Source organism: Marmota monax, unplaced genomic scaffold, assembly GCF_021218885.2.
Source record: "Marmota monax isolate L192 unplaced genomic scaffold, Marmota_monax_Labrador192_F-V1.1 WCK01_AAM20220418_F8-fsc00020, whole genome shotgun sequence".
NCBI classification, from domain to species: Eukaryota; Metazoa; Chordata; class Mammalia; order Rodentia; family Sciuridae; genus Marmota; species Marmota monax.
This window is the reverse complement of record NW_026692912.1, coordinates 16,221,234-16,241,962: the sequence shown is the minus strand read 5'-3', so window position 1 is coordinate 16,241,962 and position 20,729 is coordinate 16,221,234. Positions and strand designations below refer to the sequence as shown.

General features: G+C 42.2%; 1 protein-coding gene across 1 annotated transcript; it reads right to left on the bottom strand.

The window, feature by feature from the left end:
- Positions 1–14,023: 14,023 nt before the first annotated feature.
- On the bottom strand, positions 14,024–14,974 carry LOC124097174 (olfactory receptor 1K1). The gene has a single exon (XM_046451415.1). The coding sequence runs from the start codon at positions 14,972–14,974 to the stop codon at positions 14,024–14,026; it is 951 nt and encodes a 316-aa protein (XP_046307371.1).
- Between the last annotated feature and the right edge of the window lie 5,755 nt (positions 14,975–20,729).

The following is a 20,729-nucleotide window of genomic DNA, read 5'->3' as shown; positions in this document are numbered from 1 at the left end:
ATTTATTTAACCAGTTCTTTTATACTGGATATTTCAATTCTCAGTGTTTTGCTAAAGCACTTATCATCTTTGTGTTTTGGGCCATGTTTTGGGCCATTAGACGTCTTGAAGAGGGATCACTGAGCAAATGGACAGCAACATTTCAGAACAGCTTTTATAGTCCATCTTCTGTTCTCTCTGGAAATGAAAATAAACACACATACAACAATGACTGCCTTTCAGGAATAGAAGTTCTAAAATAAAGGGAATGGACATGAGATGGGGGAATCCTAAAATATCACATCTCTGACTCAGATGTAGTGGAACTGGCATGGAATTTGGAGTCAGGCAGATCTGAGTTTGAATTCTGATTCTGTCACTTGTTCATTCTGTAGTTTCTGGTGAGGAACACAGCCTCCCTGAGGCTCAGATTCCTCATGTTTATAATGAGAATAGTCACCTGTGGAGCTGTTATGTGACAGTGGTTGTCATGTATGGTCCTCTAGTGAAATTGGCAGCATGGGGTGGGTGTGGGGGGTTATGAGAAATGCAAATTCAGTGGCTTCACAGACCTACTGAATCAGGAATGCTGAGTGTCCTGGCAAACTGTATGACAAGCCCTCCAGGCGATTCTGAGGCCTAAGTTGGAGGAGCACTGACCTAGGGATGAAGGGGTTGGTGACTGTCCCCTCTCGACTGGTTCCCTGCTACTGGTATCTTTTTTGAGTAAGAGTTAAGGAGAGAAGGAGTTGAAAGGGTAGTATGCAGATTGATTCTCTTCCTCTTATTTTATGTAATTCTCCTTTTTAGCTATGGAATTGGAGGAAGAAAAAAGGAACTAATATTTATCTATCATAAATCATTATGGTTTAGGTATGAAGTATCTCCCAAAAGCTCATGTGTGAGACAATGCAAGAAAATTTAGAGGTGGAATAATGAGTTATGAGAGCCTTCATTCTAATCAATGCATTAATCCCCTGGTGGGGATTAACTGGGCAGTAACTGTAGGCAGGTAGGGGGTGACTGGAGGAGGTGGGTCATTGAGGGTATGCCTTTTGCATTTTAGATGGTGAGGGGAATCCCTGCTTCCTGGTTGTCATGTCCTGAGCTGCTTTCCTCTGCTACAATGTTCAGCCTCACCTTGTGCACAAAGCAATGGAGGTGGCTGTCTGTGGACTGAGACCTCTGAAACCATGAGCCCCAAATAAACTTTTCTTCTTCTACATTGTTCTGGTCAGGTCTTTAGGTTATAGTGTTGAAAATGCAAACTGTGTCCTAGTAGTTTTCAGACTTCACTTTCCTCCAAAACGAAAGTTCTGCAAAGGCCTGGACTTTGTTTTACTCCCTATGTGTGGTGTAGAGGGTAAGGGCTTAGACTCAAAACAGGCTGACACTGACAAGGATTTTTTTTTTTTTTCTTTTGTGCTGGACATTGAATCCAGGAGTGTTCTACCACTGAACTACACCCCCAGCCCCTTTTTATTTTACTTTGAGACAGAGTCTCTATATTACCAAGGCTGGCTTCCAACTTGTAATCAATCTTCCTACCCCAGTCTGCTGAGTAGTGGGATTATAGATGTACTCCACCATGCTGGGCTCTGTGGCTTTTTAAAGAGCCCAGGCCAACAGTTTTATAGAATGTTGCACATTCTGTTTCTTCACTTTGGGCAATAATACAACCAGAGGCAATGTGAACTTCTTACTGCCTCAAGTCTGGGATTAGTAAGGTTAGTGTCTTTCAAAAGTTCATGTGTTGGGCTGGGGATGTGGCTCAAGCGGTAGCGCGCTCACCTGGCATGCGTGCAGCCCGGGTTCGATCCTCAGCACCACATACAAACAAAGATGTTGTGTCCGCCGAGAACTAAAATAAATAAATAAATAAATATTTAAAAAAAAAAAAAAAAAAAAAAAAAAAGTTCATGTGTTTAAGAATTGGTCCCCAACATGATGGTATAGGAAGTGCTGTGGACCTCTAATAGTTGGGGCTTAGTGGGAGGTCTTTAGGTCTTTGGGGCATGTCCTTGAAGGGGATTGGAGGACCCCAGGCTTTGAGCCTCTCTTTGCTTCTTGGCTGGTGATTGAAGTAGTTTGCTCCACCACCTGTTCTCACTACAATGTGTCACCCTGCTGAGAGGCCCAAAGCATCCAGGCCACCCAGTTTTAGACCATAACCTTCCAAACCATGAGCCAAAATAAAACTTAGTGTCTGTCTGCCTGTCTCTCTCTCTTGTGGTGTTGGGGATTGAACTCAAGGCCTCGTACATGTCAGGCAAGCACTTTACAGCTGAGTTACATCCACAGCCCTTTTTAAAAATTAATTTTGAGACAAGGTCTAAGTTGCCCAGGCTGGCCTTCAGTCTTCCAAGTAGCTGGGATTACAGGTGTGCACCACCATGCCCAGTTAAAACTTTTCTCTTAGAAAGTTAATTACTGCAGGTATTTTTTAAAAATATGGTTTCAGTTGTTGATAGGCCTTTATTTTATGTATTTATTTGTATGCAGTGCTGAGAATTTAACCCAGTGCCTCACACATGCTAGGCAAGCACTCTACTACTGAGCTACAACTCCAACCCCGCACCACAGATATTTTGTTACAATAATTCAAAGCTGACTAACACAATGGCAAATCACTATGCTGTAAATTTATTTTCTCCAGTAGAGGTAGAAAGTAATCTTTGATGTGATGATTTGAGACTAGGTGAATATTAATTTCTCTCAACAAACTTTCCCCTTATAGTTTTTGCATCCATTGATAATTTTTAAATAATTCTTGCCTGAATCAAATTATTTATGTTTGGGGATGCTTAAATGTGATTTTTAAGTTATTTTATTTCCTTTATACTTACTGTAAATCTTCTGCAGAAAAGGACTCTACTTTCCATTCTCTCTTTCTGAGTTTCACTGTGGACTTAACAGATCTTAAAAAATTCAGTGTCTATTACCATAATTCTTTTTGGTGCTTTTCAAGACCATTCCTGTATTCTTTGGAGATGACCCAGTAGTTTTTTTGAGAATTCTGATACTCCCAATGGAAACTCAGTTCCCAATGGATATATTTACTCACTTTTATTATCATAAAATATACACATAATAGTTACATAATTGTGCCTATGCCACTAGCAATAACTACTATAGGTAAAAGTTTCCAAGATTTCCCTTTGCAATCATGATTATATTTTTGACCTGAAAGTGTTTCCTGCTGTGTTAGTGCTCTTCAGAGAGACACAGCCAACAGAATAAATATAGGTGTTAAGTGGGGTTTTCTTGGGGGGATTGAATCATGGGATTATGGAGAGCCCCACAACAAGTTGTCTCGGGCTCAGTCAGCAAGGAAGCTGAGGCCAAATTTGGGTCTGTTAACCTAGGGCATTCCTGGTGTAAGTCCAGCAGTCCAAAGGAGTGACATCTGGAGTTGTGGTGTTAAAAGACAGCATGAGGAAGTGTCCCAGCTCTCAGGGAGTGAGAGGAAGTCACTTTCTTGTTCTAAATGGGCATGGGCTGGCTGAATGAATGTGGACAGCAGATCTTCTCAGTCTACCAACTCAGCAGTGTCCTCTGGACACACACCCAGAAATAAGGCTTACCAACTCTCCAGATATTTCTCAATCCAGTCAAATTGACACTGAATATACCATCACACCTGCTAAAGATATATAGTATATTGAGTTAAAAATCATTTCAATTACTTTTTAAAAAAAAATATTTAGTTTTTAGCTCGTAGATGGACACAATACCCTTTATTTTATTTATTTATTTTTATTTTGTGCTGAGGATTGAACCCAGGGCCTTGCATGTTCTAGGTGAGTGCTCTACTACTGAGCTACAACTCTAGCCCTCAATTACTTTTTATATAATCATGCTATTAATTTGCTGCAAGAGAAGACTCATTTGTTTCAGTGTAATTCAATTTTTTATAAAATCCTTTTTGATTTAACTTTTTTGAACATATAAAACATTTATCAGTTTAAAAGCCAATACAACCTGGGCATGGTGGCATACCCTGTAATCCTAACAACTCAGGAGGTTGAGGAAGGAGGATCAGAAGTTGGAGGCCAGCCTTATAAACTTAGTGAGACCATGTCTCAAATAATAAAAAAGGCTGGGATGTAGCTTAGTAGTAAAGTACCCCTGGGTTCAATCCCCAGTATCCCCCTTCTATTCCCTCCACAACCAAAATTTATTTACTTACCCATTTCTTCAGTATTAGGGATTGAACCCAGGGGCACTGTACTACTGAGCTATACACCCAGCCCTTTCAAATTATTTTATTTATTTATTTTTTCCTTTCCAGCCACTCTGGACCTGTGATAGTAGATTTTTTTCTCCAATATTTTTAAATTGGTATATTATAACTATACATAATAGTGGTATTTGTTGTTATATATTTGTACATGCACATGATATAACAATATAATATGGTTTTAGTTTTATTTTTGAGACAGGGTTTTGTCGAGGCTGGCTTGGAACTTGCAATCCTCCTCTCAATGATTCTTCTGAATCATTGGGATTACAGATGTGCACTGCCACACCCACCCAAAATATTTATTTTTGATTGTGTGGATAATTACGGGTAAATGTCTTAGTCCCTCAGTGTTTGGATATCCCAAATGAAGATAATCATGGTAACAGTCTCATAGGTCATGGTAACGGTCTCAGGATGGCTAAAAGATGTTCAGTGAGCCAAAGTTCTCAGCACAGTATCTCATAAATGTCTTTTTTATTCTTGACTATCCATCCTCTACTATGGGGAGCCGCTCTGGACAGAAACTATGTGCACATCTGTAAGTCCTGAGTAAATGGGTGCTGAACAGGTATTGCTCCCCACAATACATTGGGCTTTACCTCTATCCCATAAGGTAAGTGTGGCTCCAGGAGTGGGCGTCACCGGTGGGTTGAATTATGCCCTTCTGTTCTTTTGTAATCCTATCCCTTTGCCCTATTTGGGATAGAATGTTCCATGGCACCTCTCCTTGTGTGTCCCTATATAAGAATAAAGAATTCCAGTGGCCCTCTGTCTCTTTCCAGGGACCTCTAAGGTCACAGAGCCATCCCCAGATTTTGAAAAGATACTTCTGTGTGTTTGCGTGCTTTCTTCACTGTTTTCTTTTTTTTTAAATTAAAATTTATAGGGCTGGGATGTAGCTCAGTGGCAAAGCGTCTGCCTTGCATTCGCAAAGCCCTGGGTTCGACCCCCAGTTCCAAAAAAGACAAAAAAAAAAAAGAACCCCACCAAAAAAAAAATAAGATAAAAAAAAAAAAACAAATAAAATTTATATATAACAGTGGAATGCATTCCAATTCTTATTACACATGTAGAGCATAATTTTTCATATCTCTGGTTGTGTGCAAAGTATATTCACACCAATTTGTGTCTTCATACATGTACTTTGGATAATAATGTCCATCACATTCCACCATCATTTCTAACTCCATGCCCCCCCTCCCCTTCCACTCCTCTTTCTTAACTAGAGTTCGTCTATTCCTCCCACGCTCCCCCTCCCTACCCTACTGTGAATCAGCTTCCTTATATCAGAGAAAACATTTGGCATTTGTTTTATTGGGATTGGCTAACTTCACTTAGCATTATCTTCTCTAACTCCATCCATTTACCTGCAAATGTCATGATTTTATTCTCTTTTATTGCTGAGTAATATTCTATTGTGTATATATGCCACATTTTTTTTTTTATCCATTCATCTATTGAAGGGCATCCAGGTTGGTTGCACAGTTTAGCTATTGTGAAATGTGCTACTATAAACATTGATGTGGCTGTGTCCCTGTAGTATGCTGTTTTTAAGTCCTTTGGGTACAGGCTGAGGAGAGGGATAGATGGGTCAAATGGTGATTCCATTCCCAATTTTCCAATAAATAGGCCAAGGACCTGAAGAGACACTTCTCAGAAGATGATATACAATCAACCAACAAGTATATGAAAAAATGTTCATCATTGCTACCAATTAGAGAAATGTAAATCAAAATTACTCTAAGATTTAATCTCACTCCAGTCAGAATGGCAGCTGTTATGAAGACAAACAACAATAAGTGTTGGCGAGGATGTGGGGAAAAAGGTATACACTGCTGGTGGGACTGCAAATTGGTGCAGCCAATATGGAAAGCAGTATGGAGATTTCTTCACCATTTTCTTAGGTTATGGTAATAGTCAGATTTTGTGAACCCAGCATAGGTCGCCAGCTCAGATACAAGCACTCATCCTCTTATGTTTTGAGATTCCCTCATTCCCTTTGACAAGTTGGCAAAACCCTCTTTATCTTTAAAACCTCAGCTCAAATCTCACATCTTCTGAGTCTTTAATAAGTCTTTGCCAACTCTTCAGAGAGAAGCAGTCATATCACCACATGTTCCCCCAGGCTATGATGTCATTGACTAAGAAAAGGATTGAGGGTTCAAAGCCTGCAGCCCGAAAGTACTGCCAGCACCTTTTCTTTTCCACTTGCATAGCCTACTTGTTAGACCAACGACACTGGGGCAAGAGAAAAAGGAGTAAGTATTGGGAAAGCATATGGTATTTTCCTTAATGTAAAGAAAAATCTTGAGAAATTGTTGTCATTATGTTATAATTTTAACTAAAAGTTTTTTTTTTGTGTGTGTGTGCTAGGAGTGAACCCAGGGCCTGCACATGCTAAGCAAATGCTCTACTATTGAGTTGAAGTCTGACTCCATTTTAATTTAATTTAATGAAACATTTAAACTTTCCTTTAAGTATACGATGTGAGTCTTTATGATTTGAACAATCTTGCCACCCTTTCTTATTGGGTAACCCTGTCTTCATGTAGCGTTGCCAAAGTTGAATTTTAAGTTTCTGATTACACAGAGATTATGAAAGCTTGTGGGGCAGGGACTGTGTCCTGTCAAAAATCAATATACGTTGCTTATGTAGGGAAAATCCCAAAGCAACATGGGTGGGCTGGATTCATCACGATGGGACAGAAGGTCACTTGTTATGTCTCTTTCCCATAAATATTTCATATATTTAGTCATAAGTGCATTACCTATGCTCACTAAGAAACAGAACTAGATCAAGATTGATCTTGATCAATCCAAAAGGTCTCCAACTCACACCACCCTTGCCAAGTAATGTGGAAATGCTCAAATAGGCACAAGGTGGCAGCAGAGGAGCAGAAATGAATAGTTTTGTTGCTGCTGAGAAAACCAGGCCACAGATGAGAGATTTAGGGCCCCAGGGTGATATGTTTAGCACTGCGTATGAATAATGTCAGAGAAGTTATCTTTAGGACTGAGAACAAGAGAGAATTTAATCCATATACTTTAAATAATGAGTATAGGAGAAAACAAAATGTAAACTGATGAATGAACATATACTTAAATTTCAGACCTTGGTCAGTTAAGAGGGAGGGAGATGTAGACTAAAGAAGGAAAGAGGATGACAGTAGGCCCCCCTCAGGCCCCAGGTGCAGTGAGGACTTGGCAGGGGATGGATCTCCTTAGTTAAGAGCACAATCTTTGGTTCAAATCCCAGTCCCACCATTTATTCTCAATGCCTATTCACCCTTAAATACTGAGAATGCCCCAAACGTATTGAGATTTACGGTGTGCCAGGCCATTGTTCTAAATTATTTTATACATATTTTCTTATATGATTCTCACAAAACCCCCAGAGTGATTAAATTATCATAATTTATTTAGTTAAACAATTTTCCTAAGGCCAGCCACCTAATAAACAGTTAACTCAAGGAACTAGGAATTCAGAGCTCAGAGCTCAAGATCTTACTACTGCCATGGCTGTCTTGATTATGAACAGGTAATAATCGTGTTCACCCTAAAAGCTGTTGGAAAGAGATAAGGGATGGCTGTACTATAGTTGGTGTTATGAAATGAATCACATCCTCTCAAAGTCTTCTTTTAATGTCCTAACCCCCAATGTGATCATATTTGGAGATAGGGTCTCTAAGGAAGTAATGAGTTTCTAAAGGTGAGCCCTAATCCAAAAGGACTGGTGTCCATATAAGATGAGGAAGAGACACCAGAACTTGGGAAGAGGCTCTGTGAGGACATTTCCAGGAGGTGGCAGTCTGCAAGCCAGGAAGAGAGCCCTCACCAGAGACCAACCCTGATGGCACCTTGATCTTGGACTTGGAGCTTCAGGAACTGAGAGAATATTTTCTGTTGTTAAGCCACCTGGTGCATGGTATTTTGTTGTGACAGCTCAAGCTGACTAAAGCAGTTTGTGGTCAGGAAATGTAGCTATTCTTGCCTGTGACCTTGTTTTCCATTGCTTTGTTACTACAAATGATACTCCTAGAAAGGTCTCCAACTCTCACCATCCCAGTCCTTCCTCCCTCAGCCCATTTCCTGATTTCAGCATACATTTTCTATTTGTTTACTCAGGGTCATGCCCTATGCATGGTATTCTGAGGTGGAAGAGAAATCAGATATGCTCTCTGCCCTCGTGGAATTCTTAGTTTGATGCACGTGGTTGGTGGTCGGTGGGATGAGAAGAGAAAAGACACAGAAACAGACTTGAGAGAATATGACAGATACCCTGCCACTGGGGCATACAGAGGATGTGGAAGGGCGGGTACTCAGAGTTTGCATTCGATAGGACCCTTTCCCTTGCACAGTGTTCCCCTCGACAATCCGGGGCTAATGGAGAAAAGCTTAAATTGTTACGGATCACATGTTATGTTTCCCTCTCCAAATTCGTTTGTTGCAGCCCTCACCCCAAATGTGATGGTATCAGGTGGGGAGGTCTTTGGCAGGCGAGCAGGTTTGAATGAGGTTATGAGGATAGAGCCCCCAGGATTGAATTAGTGCTCTTTTAAGATGAGGAAGAGATGCTAGAGCTTCATCTTTCCACAACATGAGGTTATAGCAAGAAGGCTGCAGACCATGATGTGGGCCTTCACCCACAACTGTATCTGTAGGCACCTTAATTTTAGATTTCCAAGTCTCTAGATCTGTAAGATGTGGTCTATTGGTTAAGTCACCCAGTCTATGGTATTTTTGTGATAACAGCCTGAAGTCAGTTACTAGTTCCTAGTAATTTCTATAAATTCAAAAGAGAAGATCTATAACATCTCAATCGTAAATCAAATGAGAGTCGGTAAGAGTCACAGAAACTTCTCCCCATGAGAAACTTTGCTGTCCATCTTTTGCATAGGCATGTATTTCCTACAGCCTTCATGTTATCTCTGAATACTTCCTGGTCAGGTTGGCCTTTCCCAAGACAAGGATACCACCTCTCTTTTGGCAATCTTGGGTTGTTTGGTTTTTACATGATTTAGGGCTGTGACACTTCCATCAAAATGCTTATTCAAAATGTAGTCCTATCGAGGCTATGGCACATGCCCATAATCCCAATGATTTGGGAGGCTGAGGCAAGAGGATTATAAGTTCCAGGTCAGGTTGGACAATTTAGTGAAGCCCTCAGCAACTTAGGAGACCTTGTCTCAAAATGAAAAAGAGAGAGAAGGACTGGGTGCTAAAGGACTGGGGATTGTTCAATCCCCAGTACAAAAAACAAAAAACCAAGTCCCTGCTCTCACCCAGATCCACTGATTATGAAAGTTCAGGGGTAAGGGACAGAGTATGTATTTTATCTGAGCATTTCAATTATTCATAAATTCTAATACATGGCAAGTAGATCTGGAATAAGAATGGGCTGAGGTGGGGGGTGGGTTCACTATTCCTCTTTTCTGCCTAGGGATGGATATGTGCTCAAATATTAGTTCTACCACTTCCTAGCTTGGAGCTTTGGGAAAGTGACCTCACCAAGCTGGGGATACTGTATTACATTATGGATGGCATAAGGAAGGCCAAGTATGTTGTGTGGGGGGTGTTAAGAGGTGATTAGATCATTAAGTGGGAATTCTGCCTTTCTCACAGGACTGGGTTAATTCTCAAGGTAGTTGAGAGAGTGCTAGCTCTCATGAACTGGATTACTTGCCACAAGAGTGGGCTGTTATAAAGCAAGCCTGCCCCTTATGTTTTGTCTCTTCTTCATGCAACTGCTCGCCCCTCAGACGTCTGCCAGGTAACGAAACAGTACAAATGGTACAAGGAATGCAAAGCCAACGCAGCCTGTGCTGACTTCTGTCTGCCATTGTGCCTTCTGAGGTCAATGCTTGCTTGATTCCATGAGGTGTGTGGTGGTGATCACCTTGGTCCTCATTTTGCCAGCTGTGGGTTGTTCTGTGGTCCTGGAAGAGGAGAAGGGGCAGTGGAGTGTGTGTGTGAAGTCTCTTTCCCACAGAGGGGCATGTCATTGGTTTTGTTCACCGCTTCCTTCTAACAGCCACTACTTCTGCCAGTTTCAGTTTCCCTCCCCATAAGAGAAAGTGTCCCAGTTTAGTCTGGATCTGGGTGTGGGAGTAACTTCAAAGTCTCCAAAGAAGGCGGCCAAGAGAGGACTCGGAGTCTCTATAATGAGAAAGCAGATTTGATTGAGAGATAGGAAAGGGGAGTCCCAACTCTTAACTTCTAGGAGCTCCCAGTCCATGACTAACTCACACTCTCAAAGAATCCTAGGTAGATCAGCCTATGTTTGAGGGCAGAAACATGCTCAGAATACCAAAATAAATTCCTTAAAGCAAACAGAAAAAGAAAGTATATATTGATAGATAAATTTTCAGGACGTAGAAAGGGCTGAGAGAGAGAGAGAGAGAGAGAGAGAGAGAGAGAGACGCTGCACTGGAGGAAAAGACAAATACCAGAAATAGTGAAGGGAGCTGCCTCAGTTTGTTTTTACTGTGTAACACACCACCCAGTCTTAGTGTTTTCTCTTGCTATCACAGAATACATGAGACTAGGTAATTTATAAGGAAAAAGAGATTTATTTGGGCTCATACTTCTGGATTCCAAGAGGTTGAATATCAGGTGACCAAATCTGTGATGGATTTGTGATGCTTTATAACATGAAAGAAGTATGAGGGGCAAGAAGGTACATGCAGAGGAGACAAAATACATGCTTTATAACATTCTACCCTTGTGGTAAGTAATTCAGTTCCATGAGAGCTCAAACTCTCTCACTATCTTGAAAATCAACCCAGTCCTGTGAGAAAGGCATTAATCCCTCTTTAATGATCTAATCACCTCTTAACCTCTCCTTAAATCTTTTTTTTTCTTTTTTTAAAGAGAGAGAGAGAGAGAGAGAGAGAGAATTTTTTTTTAATATTTATTTTTCAGTTCTTGGCGGACACAACATCTTTGTTTGTATGTGGTGCTGAGGATCGAACCCGGGCTGCACACGTGCCAGGCGAGCGCGCTACCGCTTGAGCCACATCCCCAGCCCTCTCCTTAAATCTTGATACACTGGGGACCAAATTTCCACCTGAGTTTCAGAGTGGACACCTTGATACTCAGTGGTTTAAAACTTGAATCAGTTAACTTCACTGCTAGGCTTCCCTGATCTAGGCTGGGCTTGCTCTTATATCTGCAGGTCAGCTGGGGGCTCTGCCCTGGTCACTTTGGCCAGAGCAGTCCTGTTCCATGTGACCCTTCTCCTCCTCTTGGGACCAGTGGACACATTAGACATGGACTTCTCAGACAACGAAAGAAACATAGTGAATGACCCACTATCATGGATACTTTTCAGGTTCTGCCTGTCATGGCTCCTAACACCCTGGTGGCCAAAGAATCACTTATTTGATCACAATGGGAGGGCAAAGTTACGTGGCCAGGGACATGGATTCAAGAACAAGTGAGGGACTGAGGTCACTGATGTCATCTTCCATACTCCTCCCTGAGTTTTCCTCAACTCTCCCTTCCCTTTCAATCCCAAGTCCCTCCTCCCTCTTTGATGCTCCTACAGCACTTCATGCTTCTCTCTGGCTTTTATCATAATCCACTTTGTTGTTGTGTATGCAAGGGCCAAGGCTGTCTATGGTCCTAGTGCCCTCGATGGGGGGGCTTGTACCCAGCAAATATTAGTGAAGGAGAGAGAGTGGGGAGGGAGAGGAAGAAGAACAAAGAGGGGGAGAAAGTAGAAACACAGGGCCAAAAGGAGAAAACAGGATAGACAAGTAAGGAAAAGGGGGTGGAGAAAACAGGAGAGGAGATGTGGCCAGGCTGAGCTAAAGGAAGCGCCAGTGGTTCAGCGTGAGCTAACAGCTTGCCTGAAGAGCTTGGATTATCAATCCATTTCTAGGAGTGTTCAAGCAGACATTACTTACTGTGTTGAGAATCTTTATGTTTTTATTTTGCAACTCTAATGGGTTCATTTTCCCTGTGGAGGCCCTTTCCTGAAAGAAGACTAAGGTTATAGAAATTTTCTTTGTTTCCTTTCAAAGGAGTAATCACTTTACCACTTATGATCTGAGTCTCTTTCACTACTAAAATCTCTCCAATCACTATACTTTTGACATGAAGCCCGTCTTACTTTATAAAGATTAGAAATTATTATTTTTTTTGGGATGCGGTGCTTCACATTGCTATACATTGTTTTGAATAAAATAAAGGACTGAACATATCAATGCCAGGAGAGAGGGCTGGATTAATTATGAAATGGTCAGAAGTCATTTGAGGACAAGCTCAGGGAACGTGTCGGGTGAGAAGAGGCAGAGGCGATTTCTTGGTGTGGCTCAAAGGTTTTTCTAAAGTGGGGCAGTGGGAGGGGGGTACTGCAAAATCCCTTGAATGGAACTAGCCTCTCTGGAATGAGTATAAGCTTTTCCAAGGAGTGTGTTTTGAAAGGGACTCAGTCATTTGCATACATTTGTTTTGCTTAAAAAGCTAGTCTTTTCTACAGGTGCCCTGGCACTAGTTTATAATCCCAGCAGCTCAGGAGCCTGAAGAAGGATTCCAAGTCCAAAGCCAGCCTTAGCAATTTAGCCAGTCCTTAAGCAAAACCCTGTCTTTAAATAAAATATAAAAATGAATGGGCTGGGGATATGGCGCAGTGGATAAGTGCCCCTGGGTTCAATCCCCAGTACAAAAAAATAAAAAAAAAAAATTAGTCTCTATATTTCATGCGAAAAAGATCTAGGGGAAAATTCTTTAGTGGCCTAGACTCTTTAGTGATCTTTCTAGGGGCAGAAGGACCTATCTAGGCCATTTGTCTCCAGGCCATTTTATCTTTTGGGGCTCCATTTGTATACAATGAATCGAAGAGCATTCTGCTGTCATGTATTACTGATTAGAACAAATAATAATGATTAAAAAAATAAAACTGTACTACAAAAGGAATTTTATCATTAATAGGATTAAATTTCTATTTTATATATTGAAATTTTTGCATTGTTGACTAAAATTACTGGAATGTTTTATTTAAAAAAAAAGTATGTAAGCTCTTTGTGGGTAAACATAAATGAAGTGCTGACATATATGATGAGTACCTCTTCCATATACACCCTCCTTTCTTCTCAGCTTTGCTTTTATTTTGTTTTATTTTATTACTGTGCTTGTCCATGCATGTCCACAGCATTTCCAGGTGTATCTGAGCAGGCAACATTATAGCAATGAAGAGAAAAAGATAAGGAAAACAGACTGCTTCTAAATGTTTGTTGACGTAAAAATACAGTAATTCAACTCAGATGTGCAGAGTGCCCCTCCTATGTGCCAGACTGTGTATGGAGGGGTCAAACATGGGCATGGGAACTTTTATTCATGTCCCAGATGGTTGTGAAGTCAATTTATTTTAGAACACACAATGATATGATTGAAAATAAAGTTCCAGTCCCCCTAACCCACAGAGCAAGTCCCAGGGATTGAGTATGTTCCTAGATCACACTAAGTCTTTAGAAGATGTCCAAATGCCTGGGAGTGACTCTTAGAAGAGGTCATTATGTATCAGAAAGTGTCCAGATTTTGTCCCCTGAGAATTGGGTAAACTTGGGAAAGTCACTTCCTGTCTTTGAGCACCAGTTTCCTTCTGTAACACTTTGTGATGATATCTGTTTCCCTGTTGCCATGGGAATAAAGCGAGATTAGGCAAGGATCTGCTTCATGTAGGTGTTCAGAAAATGATGACCATTGTTACGATTTTTGAAGGTAGCAGAGAACAGAGGATTACATTTATGAGTTGTCACTGTGGCTGATGAAATCTATTCTTGGTGTGGTCCTCCGACCTTCAGGAGACACCAGCAGAGATCCTTTGCCCAGTGAAAAGGGCTCGGAGTGCCCCCTGCACATCGAGATTCCGGAGACTGTAGATGACAGGGTTCAGCATGGGGGTGACTATGGTGTACATGACAGTGGCCACACGGCCCCGCTCTGCCTTATATCTGAATGTGGGCCGGAAGTAGACTGCGATGACTGTCCCATAAAAGAGGCCCACCACAGCCAGGTGGGAGCCACAAGTGGACACAGCCCGGATCCTCCCAGAGGCGGAGGGCAGCCGGAGCACAGCAGCTGCGATGGCCCCATAGGAGGCAAGAATGAGCAGGAAGGGAGTGACCACCACCGCAGCACCTTCGGTGAAGATGAGCAGTTGGATGTGGCGGGTATCTGAGCAGGAGAGCCTTAAGAGAGGCTGGTGGTCACAGAAGAAGTGGGGGACTTGGTGGGAGGCACAGAAGGACAGGCGGGCCATGAGCAGGACGTGCAGGAGGGAGTGGATGTGGGACACCAGCCAAGCTGTCCCCACCAGGGCCATGCACACAGCCCGCGACATCCTTGTGGCATAGTGGAGGGGGTGCCGAATGGCCACATAGCGGTCATAGGCCATAGCGGCTAGGAGGCAGCTATCAGTTACTCCCAGGGCAAAGAAGAAGTACATCTGGGTCAGGCACCCTGCCAGGGAGATGGAGTGGTCATAGGACAACAAGTTGGCCAACATCTTTGGCACAGTGACAGAGGTAAAGCAGAGGTCAGCAAAGGACAGATGGGCCAGCAGGAAGTACATGGGTGCATGAAGGGCTGGGCTGGCCCGGATGGCAGCCACAATGAGCCCATTACCCAGGATGCCCGCCACATACAAGAACAAGAACAGCACAAAGAAAGGCCACCTCTGTCCTGGGCTTGTTGTCAGTCCCTGTAGGATGAATGGTGCTCCCTCTGAGGACTCATTGACAGCACCCATGGCTGGTCTTGATGTTCCCCTGGAACCTAGGGGTTCCTTTTTACGGTTGGGCCATGTCCACAATGTCTGAGGGAAAAAGTGACGGTCTTTATTGTTCAAGGCATGCTGGATGTGAGAAAGTCATGGATTTGGAGTCAGGGAGCTCTGGTTCTACACACAGATGTGACTGTGGGCAAGTCATTACACTTCTGGACACTTCTTTCTTACTGAGCTTCAGAGTCTCAGTCTGTAAAATAAAGTAATGTAAAATAAGTCAGTAGAACTAGGTAATCTACAAGGGCACTTCTGGCTTTGGTATTTTGTGATTTGAAAAAAAAAAAAAAAAGAACAAATGATATTGCCCAAGGATATAGAACAGGGAAGAAGCAAAACACAAAAGATAAAACGGACGATTAATTTAGAAATATCTGACCAATAGGCATTTATTTCAAGAAAGAAAAAGTGAAAAGCAAGATGAACAAACAAAACCCCAGTAAAAAACCAGAATCAAGATGCTGGAGTAGAACATATCAAAGAAATACTAGAAAAATTGTGTGTGTGTGTGTGTGTGTGTGTGTATTTTTTTTTTTTTTGTATCAAGGATTGAAGACAGGGGTGCTTAAACACAGAGTCATGTCCCCAGCCCTTTTTATTTTATTTAGAGATAGGTTCTTGCTAAGTTGCTCAGGGCCTTGCCTAAGTCGCTGAGGCTGGCTTTGAACTCATGATCCTCCTGCCTCAACCTTGCCAACCTCTGGGATTACAGGTGTGTGCCACCACACCCAGCTTAGGAAAACTCCAAATCTTATGGGTTCATGTGTTATATTAAAGTGAATATGAGCTCACACCTCCTAGACATAAATAATGGAATTTTAGAACATTGGTGATAAAGAGAATAACAAATACTTCCCAAGGGCATAGAGTAAAGTGCATCCACGGTATTCTGATAATCAGATTGCCACTAGTTTTTTTCATCAATTGTAGACGGTAGTACACAGTTAGATAATATCTTAAAATTATGGAGAGGGACTGTGATTGTAGCTAAGTGATAGAGCACTTGTTTAGTATATTTGAGATACTGAGTTTGATTCTCAGTACCACATAAAAATAAATAAAATAAAGGTAGAGATGGGGATATAGCTCAGTTGGTAGAGTGCTTGCATGCACAAGGCCCTGGGTTCAATCTCCAGCACCACCAAAAAAATAAAGTAAAATAAAGTATTATGTCCATCTACAACTAAAAAATATTTGAAAAATTGTGGAGGGAGAAACAAGATTTTTGAATTTAGAATTTTATGTTAAGCCAAAATACTAATCAAGTATGAAAAAAGAAAGAAGATATTTTCAGACCTGTTTAAAAAAAAAGAACAAAAAAATCTGGGTTTGGGGGTATAGCTCAGTGGTAGAGCACTTGCCTAGTATGTGTGAATCCCAGGGTTTCATCCCCAGTACTGGAAAAGAAAAAAAAATCAGATGCAGTAACAAATGTCCAATCATACTAGCAAGGAAAGAAATGAAAGTTTTTAAAATTGTTTATTGTATACCTATGAAGCTGTTAACGATTCAAGCATTATCCTGATAAACCAGCCATGATACTGGAATGAGACATAGGAATTAAAAGAATGGTCTCTAGAGTCATGCAGGCACAGGTAGGAAGTTCACTCCTTTTAATACTTTCATGACCTTGTTATTCTCACTGGAAAAAAAATGAACAAATAAATCTGGAAGATTCCCCATATCCCTGGAAAATTTTTTTCATAAAATTAAAATACTTACCGAACATCTTGCAAGTGCCAAGGCACACGCTTTAGGGAGAAACTTGTTGGAACAGACATGTCTGTGGAAGTGCAGACTTAACTCTTTTATTTTTTTTTTAAGTGCTGAGGATCAAACCCAGGGCATCATACATATTAGGTGATTTGCTCTATTCCAGAGCTATATCCCCAGCCACAGAGGCTTGATTCTTAAGGACAGAGGCAACTTGATCCACTGCTTTTATTTTTTCCATGTCTGAATATCATTGTAGACACTTTGGGAAGTCCTTTAAGAGGGGCTTTAAAATGAGAGGATTTGGGGACACAGGTTTGCTGAAGACTATGCTGAGACTACCTCTGCAGGAGAATGATCTCTTATTTTAAATCTTTCTCTATAAAAAAATGACAATCAGACAGAGACCTCCTTATCCTTTGGTCCTCCTCTTCTTCCTCTACCAGTTAAGAAGAACATTCTGGCATCCTCTCCCTGTTAAGCTTTTTCTTCTTCTTTTTTCAAATTACCAATCATTTCCAAATTTCCAAGAGGTGAAAAGCATAAGGGTGACTGGGTAGGATGGAGGAGAAACCTGATTTTGGAAACTGAAATTCCAACCTGTTTAAATTGGTCCCAATAAACATTCAGATATACTGAGCCGACTGTAGAAACATTTATATGTAGTTGCAAACACACACGAGCAAGTGTGCAAATGTGCAAATACACAGGCATGATCAATTGTACCAGAAATGTGAAACCAACATATGCATTCACTTTCAAGTAGGCAGACAAGTAGAACCACAAGATTTAAAGACCCAGAACAGCATACGTGTAAACTCACAGTCAAATGTAATTGCATAAGCTCTTAGAGGGTGACAATTGTTTATATATGCCTGTTTGTGGCAGCATGTATCACCATACACAGATGATATGTGCTGTGAACCATCATGTACATTTTCATTGGCACCTTCTCTTTGTGAGCACTCTCCCAGGTGCCTGTTCATGCACACCCATTCACACCCAATCTCCTTGTTGATCACACAGTCATGCAGAGCTTCAGAGTCCATAGCCTTGCATCTTCACGCATATGGCTACACTCACCTGGGCCCGTCATGGATCACAGAGAGATGTGCTACCCTAGAGGGGCACTTCCACATATGCACTGCTTCCATTCCCAGTGACACCATTGTGCAGTGACGGCAATGCCCAATCACAGCCTCACAAACAGCACATGCTCTCACACTCACACATAGGACTCACACACACTGTCACACACAGGAGGACAGCTGCATATTCTGAAGCCTGACCCTTGTCCCCAAGTGTATCCTCTGCCCTCCCACATCACAGGAGGAAGCATCAGCAGGGTCTGGATGTAGCTTGTCACTGGAGAGTCTGAGGAGGGAATGATTGGCTGCACTTATGGGACTGGGGACCTTGAGGGCAACTTAACTTCTCAGAGGCAACCCCCTTTGCCCCAGCCTTCATCTCTAGAGTAGGAAGAAGCTCAGCTCTGGGACTTGTTATCCTTTCTCTCTGGGCCCAATTTGGTGGGAGATGAGGTGATAGGTGCTGCTTCCAACTCGGGACATTCAGAAGCCCTGTGTATGGCAAAGCTGCTGCTCCCTGTGAGAAAGAAGGATGAGGCTGATCTCTGGACCCCCAGAAGAATGATGGGGAGTCCAGGGTTTATAGCAGTAGCTTCTGGGGCCAACCCTCCTGTGACCTCAGCTGGGCTGGCAGCCTCTTATAGGAAGTATAGGTCTGAGAGGGTTTGTCCGTCTGGTGACTATGGCAATATACATGGCTGTGTGTAGAGTGTGTGCTTGGGTGTGGGGAGAGCATGGCCCTGTGTAACCATATGTGTCCAGGAGCTTGAGTGTGTCTAATTGTGCAGCTGCATCTGCATCTGTGGGGGTGGCCACACCTCTGAGACTGTCCCTTTGCTCAGGAATGTTTCCCATAGGAGTCTGGATCTAGGGTGAGGGTGTGTTTTTCTCAGTGTGTTTGTGCTAAGAGGGAATTGTGTCTACATGTAGCATTCCAGATGGGAATGGCTTTCCATGACACCATAAAAGAAAGATTCTAAATATGAAATTCAATGATTCCCTATTGTCTGTTGAGTAAAGTCCAAATTCCCCTACCTCATATCCAAGCTGCAGGTGCCCTTCTCATCCCAGATCCTCAGTCTTCAAACTTCCCTCTGTGTCTTTCCCAATACACTCCTCTCAAGCCAGTTAAATTGGTCTTCTTAGAATCTTCTCCCCACCTGACCTTACTTTACTCCTGTGCCTTTCTTTTACATTTGTCCCTGCCCCCAACATAATGCCCCTTCCTCTCGATTCCCACTCATGTTGCTGAGCCCAACTCCTCTGTTATAGTAAGTGCTCCAAATAAGACCCTCAGCTTTCCCCACTTCAAACTCCCTGTTCTTCTCACTGTCTGTCCTAGTAAATAGTGGTGAAGGAGGTTAAAAGGGATATTGTTATCAGAGTTGGATGAGCCCTGCTGGGTATCTCACTTTAGAAATGGAAATCTGACAGTTTCTCTTCCTTTGTTCTCCAGGGTGGGCCCTGTTACTGTCTTCAAATCCGCCCCCTCTCCTTTCTTGTTTTCTTATCTATCAAATAGGCCCAGTGTAATAGCCCGCAACTTGTCTCCTCGGATTGGTTTCTAGGATTCATGTAGTTATTGTCTCTGGAAGCACCTAAGCACATCCTGTAGGCCAAGATGTAGGGCACCGGCCCCTTGGGAAACTCTCCTCATTGTGGTGGGTACTCCATGCCCTGAGAACTCCAAGAAAGAAGCACAGACCATAAAGGAGATCTTTGAGTGGATGAAAATCCATACATTATAAACTGGGGGCAAATCTTAAGTTCCCAGTCCTGCCATTGACAACTCTTCTGATAATACTTCCAGCCTTTGTTGTGGCTTATGGATTGTTATGGTGACAGGAGGCAGGAGGAGTTGGGGAATTGGGAAAAGATGATAGAAGCTTGTAATTGGAGAAGATGTTTAAATTTATTTATCAAACTTTTGTCCAAATGTGCTGAGTTTGGGATATTGTATATCTGCTCTCAAGATACCATTTCATCAGGAAATAGGGTGACCAACTATGTTGGCTTGCCCAGGACTGAGTGCCATCTTGGGATATGGGACTTCGAGTATAAGACTGGAATAGTTCTGAGCAAACAGGGATGAGTTGTCATTCTTTCAGGAAAACTATGAAGTTCTTTAAGATTCGAGGAGACATCTTATCTACATTCTTCTCTCCATTAGCTTGGGATCTCCAAGAACGCCATAGTTACTAAGTGAGAGGACCCTGGTTCCGATAACAAGGAACATTACCTTCCCAGGAAGCCAGGTTGAAGCCTGTAGTCTTTCTGCAATCTAAGTGCCAGGTGGCTGATTTCTCCTTAAAGAGGAAAGTGGAGGGATGAGGCTAGCCCAGACGGGGGCCCAAGGAAGAGACTCCATTGGGAGCCTTTTGGGGTCATAGTGAAGTATTGCTTGAGTCCCACACATTGCCACCCTGAACCCCCTCATCCATAATCAGGGAACTGGAAGGGTGATAAGGCAGGAGTAGACATTTTTTGTTGGCTGTGTTCCGCCTCTCTTTGGAAGCTCCTGCCCCATAACTCCTGTCTTGCTCCTGCATGGAAGTGCTTCCCAGGCAGCTGCAGTGCCTTGGATTTGCCCATGTGAAACTGAGTCAAAAAGACAAAGGAAGTCTACAAAAATTGTGAACTATGGGTGTGTGAAGGGCTGAAGAACACTGGTTCTGAAGGGTGTACTTTAACCCACGACTTGGTGCACTGCAGTTACCGTTGCCCAAGAGGTCAGGGTGATGGTGTTCCCTTTCCTCATCACAACCTTAGCTCTGGATGTCTTAATCTTAGCACAGAGCATTGACTCTAATCATATGCTAATCTGAGTGAGTTTGTAATTCCAAATGAAATTTAACTAAATTCACCATTTTCCAATATCTTAGGTTTTAAGAAACATTAATCATTTTCCATAACCTTAAGTC